The 11,660-nt window shown below is 38.6% G+C and overlaps 1 protein-coding gene across 1 annotated transcript; it reads left to right on the forward strand.

Moving 5' to 3' along the window:
- Positions 1-321: 321 nt before the first annotated feature.
- Positions 322-9,396, forward strand: LOC103810723 (complement factor H-like; the record flags this gene model as incomplete). Its single annotated transcript, XM_009083639.1, has 6 exons — positions 322-507; positions 3,319-3,424; positions 4,696-4,772; positions 6,516-6,710; positions 8,012-8,107; positions 9,226-9,396. Coding segments are annotated over 6 exons (831 nt in total), but the record flags the coding sequence as incomplete, so codon positions are not given.
- Between the last annotated feature and the right edge of the window lie 2,264 nt (positions 9,397-11,660).

Below are 11,660 nucleotides of genomic sequence, written 5' to 3' on the forward strand. Positions count from 1 at the left end.
TGGTTAGAACCAGGGCACCAATCTCATCTCAGTCTTGTAACTGTTTCATGACTCATCACTGTCCTGTGTGGTTTCTTGGCACTTGCTTGGCTATTCTCATGTCCTTCTAAATGTCTATTCATATTCCTACAAAATTCTTGGCATTTTCCTATTCCTATTGGATTCTTGGCAGTTTCCTATTTTGTGCTGATTAAGTAGAAAACATATGCTGGTTTGATCACAAATGTCCCCAGGATTTCTTGCTACAGTTTCTATTGTAAAATTACTTTAGTGTTTGTAGCATGTGCTTCAGTCATGAATATTTTTATTTAAATTTTTTAGCTTGTGAAGAACCTCCTCCTAGGAGGGTTAAAGAAGTGCCTACTAAAAGATGGGACAAACCTCCCTATCCACATGGTACTGAAGTAACATACACTTGTCGGCCTGGATATATGAAACTAGGACGAATCACATTTCAGTGTGTTAATGGAGCATGGGTACAACAGAGACCACTAACAGAATGCAAAAGTAAGTATCTATGCAAAATATGTGCAGACATTTAACCTGGCAGATCACATTTCTTGTCAATGATGTCAATGTGAAATTGCCATTTTGTATCTTTACCTGTCACTTACTTCTTTTAGTATTCTTGAAAATGTCATCCTAAAAAGTACATATCCTCAGAGAAATATTTGTTTCCTGTTCCTTTTCTCCAGATCAAAGGATTTATTTATTTTTCTTTACAGATCTTACTCTAGGCCAAACTTGTTAATACAACTTATGTTAAGACTGGTTCTTAGAAGCTTCCTTCCAAAATTTTATTAAATGTCTAATGCAGCTGAAATTTAAACTCTCAGCAGAGTAAAGCACTAACCTAGCTTCGGAATGCAAATCAAGGGGCAACTTATGTCTATGACAATTTCGTTCTAGGAAAGACATAATTTCTTGGAAGTGAGAAATTATTTTCCCTTGCCTGTTCTTTTAAACTGCAATTCAAAATTAGGATGAGAACTGCTATTTATTATCTCTAGTATACAGTGTTAAGAGTTTAGAAGTACCTCACATGCTTATGCAGAATTCATTAGTGCAGAAACTAAAGTTTATTGTTGCTAGTCAGCACATACTTCTTTTCTGTAATAAATGAGTTTTCAACGCAAAGGAATTTCAGAAACATGAGGGTTTTTTCTTGCATATCTTAAACAAAGCTTTTTGCTAGTAGAATGTAAATGCTTGGTTTGATAATATAAAATTGCATCCCAGGTGTCATTCGAACAGGGATGAATAGAAATCATGAATAAGAATTAATGATAAAGTTGCTACTAGTTCATTTTACATTTTTTATTTAGTTACCACCTCGGGGTTTAGGTGTATTTGTGTAACTACTCAGTGAACACGGATGTTTCAAATTATACAAAATTTGGTGCTGTTTTCAGCACCATGTTTTAGCAAATACTGCCACCCAGTGAGCAGCTGCTGCCACCGGCAAGGAGCGGGCAGAAGAGGAGAAGGGATGCTCTGCCACAGGCTAGGGGAACATATTCCCTTTGCAGGATAGGCCACACCAGACAGCAAAGGATCACGAGTTGTCGGTTTTCTCTGAACCCCACTGGAGCGGGTTTAGGGCTGTAGTGGGTTGACCCTGGCTGGATGTCACACAGCCACCAAAGCTGTGTTCTCAGTCCCCTCTGCAAACAAACAGTGGAGAGAAAATATAATGGAAAGTTCATGGGTTGAGAAAAGGACCAGGAGAGATCATTCATTGAATACCATCACAGGCAAAACAGACTCAGTCTGGGGAGATCAAGTGATTTTATTACTAACAAGATCAAAGTAGGATAATGAGAAAATAATACAGACCTTAAAACACCACATTCCCCCACCCCTCCCTCCTTCCCAACTCTACCTCCTCCCCCAAAGTGGCACAGGGAGACAGGGAGTGGGGCCTATGATCAGTTCATCACACGTGTTTTCTGCCACTGTTCTCAGGGAGAGGACTCCTTGCCCTGCTCCAGCATGGGGTCCCTCCCACAGGGAACAGCTCTCCTTGAACTTCTCCAATGCGAGTCCTTCCCGTGGGCTGCAGTTCTCCACAAACTGCTGCAGTGTGGGTCACTCTCCACAGGGTGCAGTCCAGTCCCTCAGGCACAGCTCAAACACAGGTCCCCCACAGGATCACAAGTCCTAACAGGAAACCTGCTTCAGTGTGGGTCTTCTATCTCCATGGGTTTGCAGGTCCCTGCCATGAACTTGCTCTAGCAAGGGCTCCCGATGAGTTCACAGCTTTCTTCAGGAGTCCACCTGCTCTGGTGTGGGTCTCCTGCATGGGCTGCAGGTGGATCTCTGTACCCTGTTAACCTCCATGGGCTGCAGGGGCACAGCTGCTTCAGCATGGTCTTCACCACAGGCCACAGGGGATCCTCAGCTCCAGTGCCTGGAGTGCCTCCTCACCCTTCTTCTCCGCTGCCCTTGGTGTCTGCAGAGTTGTTCCTCTCACATATTCTCACTTCTCTCTGGCCGCTATTACTTCTGCGCAACAACTTTCTTTCCTTCTTGATTATGTTATCACAGAGGCATTACTACCACCACTGACTAGCTCAGCCTTGTCACAGTGGTCCATCCTGCAGCCACTGGTATTGGCTCTGCTGGACAACAGCTCTTCGTTGGCAAAAAACAAAGATGTTGATATGCCCCAAGAAATTAATTGCCTTGGTCAGCAAGGACCAGGAAAGATTTCTTCTAAGAAGGGTTAACAGGTTTTAGCTACGCAGTTTGTTTTGCAGTCTGTATTATAGCATCAAAAGGGAGTGTGAAGTAGAGGGGTGGTATGTTCATCTTTGCCATTCTCTTGATAACACGGAGCAAATAGTTAGGGTCAGATCATAATGAAAATCCTTTGAGCCAATGCACTCAGGACCAAAAGACTTCTGTGGCCTCAGGTCATCCCTCTTTACTCAGCACAATCCCTGTCAGACAGAAAATTTCGTTTCCATCATGAATGGATTCTGTAGTGGGGGCTTTGGACCAATTTATGTCATAGGTGTCTGAAAAGCTGCAATCAATTTATCATAAAACTTAAGATGTTTTCACTCTTTTTAAAGGAATGAAGCCTGCTAATTTCTTTGGAGGTTTCTTGGGGTTTTTGAATTAGCAGATCCATACTGCAGTATATTCTCAATTACAATAGTGATAAAAGAAGGGGAGGCTAATCAAACTAGTGCTGAGCATTTTTTACTTGCAGCCCTTTATCGCTACTAAATACTGGAAAAGTGTTATCTTTCACATTCCTATGTATGGTGTAAGTAAGTTTTTTTTTCTTTGTCTTTTTTTTTCTTTAACCAGACAAGCCCTGTGGACATCCTGGAGATACTGAGTTTGGTTTCTTTGAACTTACCAGTGGAAAAGAATTTGTATTTGGTGCCAGAGTTGAGTACAGATGTAATGATGGGTAATACTTGTTTAATTCAGTGTATGGGAATTAACATAAAGTGTTAATTATAGTGTCAGTTATAGATTTTTTTCTCTGTAATGCAGCTGCATCTTGCTAATATTTAATGCTTACTTATTAATTTGAATTTCTGCAATTACAGTAATACTAAAAATAACCTTCTTCTGTCTGGTGCTATTGGAGTGACTGAATTCATGCAGTTGAAGCTGTCATCCAAATTGTCTAAGATGCTTAGGGCTGTAGCTAACTTGAAATCATGTCTGTCTGAGTAGAAAACAAAAATAGTGGCCTGTCTGTAAAGCTGCATCATGGCTGCACCAGCTAGCCAGTTCAGATGGAAGTGCAGCTCTGTATAATGGAATACATGCTCTCAGTAGACAACCAGGATACTGTCGTATTAGAGAAGTCCTTAGGCCATACAACAGGGTCTCCACTTCAGAACCACAGCTCACCAATCCTGCCTCAATCATTTTTGTGCATTGTGAAGTGAAATGTATTGTTAAAAATGTTTGAAGGAAGATATTTCTGGTATTTATTTTACTCTTTAACACTGCATGCTCAAAATAAATTTTTCTCTTCCTCGTCTATTGATCTTCTCCAGTGGAAACTGCAGCAAGTCCAACAGATAGTATTGTGCTTGGTTAAATATGCCTATGACTAGATTCTTTTCTCTTGAAACACAAATGGTACAGCCATGCTTCTGCAGTTGTTACATTACTGGAATCTAGTCTGAGTTGCACAAAGTTCCAAAATCAATATTCTCCTTAATGCTTTAACTTCAGCTCCCCACTGTCATTTCACACTAACTGTTCCTTGACTGCATTTCAGACCAAGCAGAAGCCATGGCATTGTGGCCATGCTGCCCTCAAACTAAGATAATAGTAGCTTATCAAAGCATGGCACACATATGGTTTGGATTAAGTCCTTCGTGGGTGCTATCACAAGGCTTTTAGTCATACTAGAACACATGCAATGGAAGTTTTACTCTGCTTGCTATTGACTGTGTAAATTACCCCTAGGTTATTTGTTATGTAGTCAACGTTTGTTATTGCTTCCTACTTTCTGATTTTATTTTATATTTTCCCATATACAATTATAAGAAAACAAATAGGGAAGATGCAGGTCAAAAAACTACTCAGTTTTGTCACATTTTATTTAGTGTGTGCTGGAACATCTGAAACTTCCTTCCTTTGCTTCAAAAACAGCAGCAGTGCTGTTTCTGTCACATAACAAGACTGTGTTTTAGCATTGTTTACTTTTTATTTGGTAAGATACCAGATGCTCAGCCCAAGAAATTACCGTGAGTGTCAGGCAGATGGATGGAGCAATGACATCCCTCATTGTGAAGGTAAATGGAGTTTGACATTTAATTCTCTATTAGACTGTCTTTTGTTTGTCTGACACTGTCTAGAACATGTCTGTGATCACTTTACTAGTATTAATTCACGTATGTTTAAATTCAGGTTAGGCAGCAGTGAAACTCTTACAATGACTGCTCAGCTATTTTAATCCAATAAACACTCAAGCTTTTGTTAAAAAACCATTCATGAAATGGTGTCCTGTCACTTCCAGGCTGGCTTAAAGCTGTGCCTCACCTAAAGACCCTGATAGAGTTGCTGCCTGCAAAACATGGTTGCCAGGATGATGCTTTTCAAACTTAGGTGAAGGCTTGTGTGTTTTTAGCTAGTTTCCTCCTCCACTCTTGTGAATATTCTAACGATTAAGATTTTGTTACAAGTTCTTCTCCCAGTTAGCACACTGTGGAAGACTTTCTGTAAGTAAGAAGAGAGCAAGAGAAACTCAAGTATCAAGACTTAATGGACCAGGTGGCTCAGATGCTGCTTCTCTGATTTTGGAAACTTTTTCACCAGTTTCCAACCTGTATGATTATAAAAATAAGGTTTCTTTCTTCTCAGAGATAATTTTTAACCGGCCTATATTAACATATGTGGGCCATGGTGACTTTTTTTTCTATATGTTAAGCGTCTGATGTCGGGAAACATTCTCTAAAAATCAAATGAAAGTAGGTATCTTTCTCTTATCTAGTTTCTCGTCTGTGCTTTGACATTTCCTCGAACTCAGATACTTCACAATTAGTATACGGGATTTTGAGTGTCCTCAAATTTAGGCATACAGGTCTGTCTGCACAGTACAGAGAAATGTTTTCCAACAATTTTGTCACATGTCACCAAGATACTGCAATTTCTAAGTCTCCATAAGATTTTTCTTTTGTGGTTGAGTTTTCATCGCAACAGGACTGTCTATGAAAGAATTTGTATAACGTCCTAAATGTGAAGAACATAGAATACAGAATATAAGTTCATGGGAAAGACTTATACAGTGGTGGATGTTTTCAGAAAGAAGTGGGAGTCTTGATAGATAAAATATCAGCCACTTTCATACATGCTAAGTAATATCTATGTGAACATTTAACAATGAGCTTTGATAGGCATTTCCCCTTTAACAAGAGAAATCTGGTGGCATACGTCAATTCTTCCTTTTTCTGCAGGCACAAAATTGGGAGGTACAACAAGTCTAAATTTATGGCTGACACTGTGTTTATAATTGTTCTGATGTCCTTAACTAGGATTTTAGTTAATAACTGAACTGTTGTAGTCAGTCTGTAACACAACATTTTTCCAGATATCTGTCTATAGCAATTTCAGTTTGGTACAGCTCTGAACGAGCTAATTTTGGCAAATTTAAATGGCCTTATGTGTCAGTCAAGGCTCATCTAACCATCCATAGAATGCACAGGATCATAGGATAATTTACATTGGGTGAGACCTCAAGAGGTCATCTACTTCAGTGGGTGCTCTGTGTTTAACCTTCAAGGGCAGAGAACAGGATGACAAGAGCTGATCTACAAGCTTCTTCCTATGACAGTCTGTCTATTTGCTTACAGGTTTGTATTCTATCTGCTGCAAATGGTATCTGAATGTATAACTAGAGTGTGTATTTTTTAAATGTGTAACGACACTATAGTGAGTTTTCTCTATTTTAATTTTTTTTGTGTGACAATTTATTTTACAGAATAGACCTCAAAATGGCTTTTTTTTTCTCTTCCTTTTGTTTTCTTTTATTTTTCCAGTGGTTAAGTGTTTACCTCTACAGGCACCAGAAAATGGAAAAATAGTTATGACTGGTGTATTTGATCTAGACCAAGAATATTACTTTGGCCAGGTTGTAAATTTTGAGTGTAATGCAGACTACCACCTTGTTGGAGCTGAATCTGTAATTTGCTCTTCTAATGGAAAATGGAGCAGTGATGTGCCTCAGTGCAAAGGTAAAAAGGATGCTATTTCATATATGTAATTAAGAAGCTTTATTCTCACAGGCACTTAGGACTGGTTACCATATGGGAAGCTACAAAGATTTCACTTTATTTCACAGCAATTAAGCATACTTTGTCTGTAAGCAATCTCTATTGCACATATGAAGATGTAGGATAAGAAACAGAATAATATTGGGTGCTAATATAGTCATAATAGACCATCTGTTCCACATTTTTGCTACAAGTTGTATGTTTTGCCCAGCTGCAGTCAAATTATTTGAAAATAACTTTGGTGTGTCTACATAAGATTCAGTCACATCAGTGTTGATTTAACCAAAGCAATTAAAAACAATTTTGATTCTGTGAACCAAGTTAAATAAACAAGTAGGATTTTAATTCTTAGGGTATATAGAATACAAAGCAATCATGATGGACTTCTCTTTCTTCACACTGATGTGTTTTGACAAGTAAGAAGGTTCATGTTTAGTTTTTACAGAATCATAGAATCACAGAATAGGTGAGGTTGGAAGGGACCTCTGAAAGTTCCTCGAAGCAGTTAGCTAGGGCAAGTTGCTCGAGGCCATGTTCAGTCAGCTCTTAAATATCTCCAAGCCTCTCTGGCTAATCCATTACTGTGTTTGAACACTTTCAAGTAAAAATGTTTAAGTGGTATTTCCTGTATTTCAATTGATGGCCATTGCTTCTCATAGTATGGCTGGTTGCTAAAGAGAAGGGTCTGATTCCATCATATTTGCTTCTGCCTGCCCCCTCAGGAATCTACACATATATCATATTTGGCCTGCCCCATCAGAGTCAGGAATCTACACATATGAAAAAGACCCTCCTTCCTCCTCCAAGCCTTCTAGACTCTCTTAACCTCTTTTTCTGTCAGTTTTTGCAATCCCTTAGTTATTTTCATATCAGAGTCAGGAATCTACACATATGAAAAAGACCCTCCTTCCTCCTCCAAGCCTTCTAGACTCTCTTAACCTCTTTTTCTGTCAGTTTTTGCAATCCCTTAGTTATTTTCATGGCCTCTTTTTCTCTGTCAATTTTTGCAATCCCTTAGTTATTTTCATGTTCCTTCACTGAATCTGCCCCAGTATGTCCATATCTGTCCTCTATTGTGAAGTTCAGACCTGGACAGACGTAGAAGGGAAGTGTCTCTTCATTCGATCTGCTGGCAACACTCTTCCCAGTGGAGCCCAGGATGCTGTTCTCTTTGTTTGCTGCAAAGGCACATTACTGGCCCCTGTTCATCTTGACCATCAGGACTACTAACATATTTTCTGCAAAATTACTTTTCAAACCAGTCAACCCCACGCTGCCTTGCCTGGGATTTGCACTAGCGGGAGATGATCATGGGATTGGATTGTCAGTATGTAAGAATGAATCCCAGGAAGATTATGGTAACCATCAAGGTTTTTTTAGATGACTTCTATGTTATCTGATCGGGAAGTATGTGTTTAGAAGAGAAGAGTACATAGGCCAGGATAGCACATATATCTGTGGTTTGTTTGCAATTTCAGTGCTGCATATATTAGGTAGAGATTTTTACAGAGAGTAGTCAGGCATTGGAATGTGCTGCCCGGGGAGGTGGTGGATTCACCATCCCTGGAGATTTTCAAGATGAGACTGGATGCGGCACTGAGTGACATGGTCTAGTAACGACGGTAGGGTTGGACTCAATGATCTTTGAGGTCTCTTCCAACCTGATTTATTTTATGATTCTATGATTTTGCTGCTTTTTTGCACAGCATAAACTGGCATTAAACATATATGCTTATAACATTTACCGAATGTAGTGAATTTTATTAAACAATGACAGTTCCACTGAGCTATTTTTTCATCCTAAAGACAAAGTAAATTCAGCAAAGGAATCCAAGAGAACTCTTTGGTGTCCTGCTCTGTGACCTAGGAATCTAATCCTTGAATATTTTCTGCCTTTATGAATGCATTTTTTGGAAACGGCAAGATCTTGGTGGTTTTACTGGGTTTGGCAAGGAGCTGGGAATGCTGATGTTCTTTTATAGATAATTTAACCTTCTACTGTCAGTTTTCCAGACAATTTAATACTTTTTTTCCTTTTGATGTCATGATTTAACTAATCCTCTGCTGGCTATGAGAGAGCTTTAGGTTTGCTTGAAATTACAAAGAAATTAAATGATCTGAAAAATGGAAAACCCTAAATTCCAGCTAGCCTACTTACTTATTTTGGAATGTCCTCTGCCTTGTATATTGATTATGAGATCCATTAAAATCCAAAGCAAAGCCCTGAAATGTGTCTTGTGTCTCACAAACTAATTTGCAGCTGATGCTGTTGTCCCTGCTTGGAACCCACAATCAGGTCATTGAAGAGTTCCTAAATAATTTTTAAAGTTTCCAAATGCAAAAGTTTTTATGCATTCAAATTTAGAAGAAGCCAAACCAAGCAATCAAAAATCCTAAATTATATTCTGGTAGGAATTTATTCTTAGCAAATAAAAATAAGCAAAAATGTATGTATTTTTGGCTTTCTCAATTTCAGAGGTCATCTGTGATGTGCCAGAAATTCTGCATGGACGTGTACATTCTGCAAAGCAGACTTACAGGAAGTCTGAATACCTGCAGTTTGCCTGTGATCGTGGATACGCATACGGTGAAAGATCAGAGGCACAATGCACTGAAACGGGATGGAATCCACGCCCCTATTGCACTGGTTAGCCTTGCCTAAAGTAGTTTTGCACATTTGTTGGATCTGAAAGTAATTTCAGAGATTTGTCATAACAAAAGTTAGTTTATTCATAACAAAAGAAATCCAGCTACATCTGACCAATATGCCATGGAGATCTGGAAGGATTAAGTTCTAAAGGGACCAAACAACTGGATTAAAGTTTTCCATGGAGAGCAGTAGCAAAACCAGTTAATTCAATCTTTTGTTACTTGAGTGTAGTTAAATAGGTCCACAAAGCAACAGTTACTCCAATATATTGCATAGACAAGACTAATGTTGAAATACTTTATGCAGCATTAGTAGCTGTTGTTATTGTATTTATTTTTTTTTTATGATTCTGAATTAGTGGGGAGAATATAGGAAAAAGATTTCTTGGGTTAGGAAAAAGATTTCTTGGGTTAGAAAAAAGTCCTAATTTGAGCAAATGAGAAGGATAAAGCTGAACCTCTTTGCCTTCTACAAAATAAAATAAAAGTGTTTTATCTAGGGACTAGAAAAAATCAGACCCTAAAAAGAATATTTAAATAAGCAAGGGGGAAAAAAAGTATTAATACCAGAGAAATTCAAACTACAGAAGGAATCTGAAATTTTTAATGGCATGGGAAAATTGTCATTTGAAACCAGCTTCTTAGAAAAGTGGTAAAAAGTCCTATCTCTTCACATCAAGTCTGGGTACATTCTTAAGTGTGTTTAAAATGGATGCAAGTGGTACAAGTCAGTGACTGTACTGTGTGCTGGAAGACTGCGAAAAGAAATATTTATTTGATACCAGATGAATTGCAGCAGTGTGAATGAAATTGGGGAAAGCTAATAGTCTTAGCTTAATGACCTGTTTATGAATCACAAGCAGTTTTTTCAGGAAGAAATACAAGTTAATGCATCTTCAGGTCTTCCATGCTCAGTAGTTGAGATTCTGTGTCACCATAACCAAGACTCTGCTACTTGTAATCAAAGGACTAAGCACTCAGTGAAATATCACTCAGCATCTCACCCTCTAGGAACATTTGAGACAATAGAAAGTTGCTTGACCTTCTGAACTGACCTCTGCATTTTGTCTGAGTGTCCTGATGAGTCTTACTCATGAGCAGACTGAGCACCTGGTTGCTATTTATTATATCCATTCTTTAAAATTTTAGACTACTAGTTCTGATCAAACCAGTTCCAAACAAAGAGGACCAACTCAAAAATGATCCCTCTGTCACTGATGTCACTTCAGTAATAAATTGTTAGTGTACTGTGCAGCTTTTCAGAAATGACTTGAAATTACAAAAGTATGTTTCAAAGTATCTTTCAAATTTAAATCCTGGTAAGCTGCCTTTCAAGAGCTCATCTGAAATAATAGGGTAGTGTTGTAGGAAGAACAGTCTGTAGTTGCTGTGGCCATTTCCAAAGGAGTTCCAAGCAAATGTGAAGTAGTCCAGTTTCAGAAGGATAAGTAGTCTGCCAATGGCCATGAGCATGTGAGCTGAAAATTGCAATGGAATTGTAGAGCTGGATTATGCATAAAGCTGAAAACAATAGCACTTTCTACACAGCCATTATGTCACGAATTGTGTACGCCATAGATTTGAAGTTCACTAGCTAGCCCTAAGAACCATGGACATGAAGTGATGTATAAACAGAAACCAAAGTAACATGGTATGCATGAATCCTGACTCTGTCCATGACCCTTAGCCTAGGATGAAGACAGAAATTTGTTTAATGTCATCAGAACTGAAACTGCACAATCACATTAAGCACAATGTTCAAGCTTGACATCAGAAATTGCCTGAGAATATCTATAAATTAATAGATTTACAATGCTAAAGCTCCCTATTGCTTTTAACTCTCAAATGCCTTTTGAGCACTTTAGATGGCAAATCCATAAGTTCCGAGGCTAGTCCTGTTTGACATCAGCCCTCTGGGTCATGGATTTTAGTTTAGTTTCATTTAGTTACAGCACTTGAAGACTATATTTAAATCTCCAGATCCCACAAAAAGAAATATGCATGTTATGTCCCAACTGAAACAGTTTGATGTAAATTTCTGGGAAATCATTAGTGCCTTGAATTGTCTTCAAGAAATTGCCAAACACTTGAAACTGGAAAAAAATGTTGGCAACAGGGCAACATTGTAGGATGTTATGTACCACCCACCTTCCTGGGACCTCTTCCAGAAAGACTCCTTTAGAAATAAAGGGTTGTCAGTCCTGGTGCCCACTCAGTTCTTGACCTTTCTGCTTAAGGATTAGCAATGATACTAATTAATAT

This window comes from Acanthisitta chloris, unplaced genomic scaffold (assembly GCF_000695815.1).
Source record: "Acanthisitta chloris isolate BGI_N310 unplaced genomic scaffold, ASM69581v1 scaffold24391, whole genome shotgun sequence".
In the NCBI taxonomy this organism is placed as follows: Eukaryota; Metazoa; Chordata; class Aves; order Passeriformes; family Acanthisittidae; genus Acanthisitta; species Acanthisitta chloris.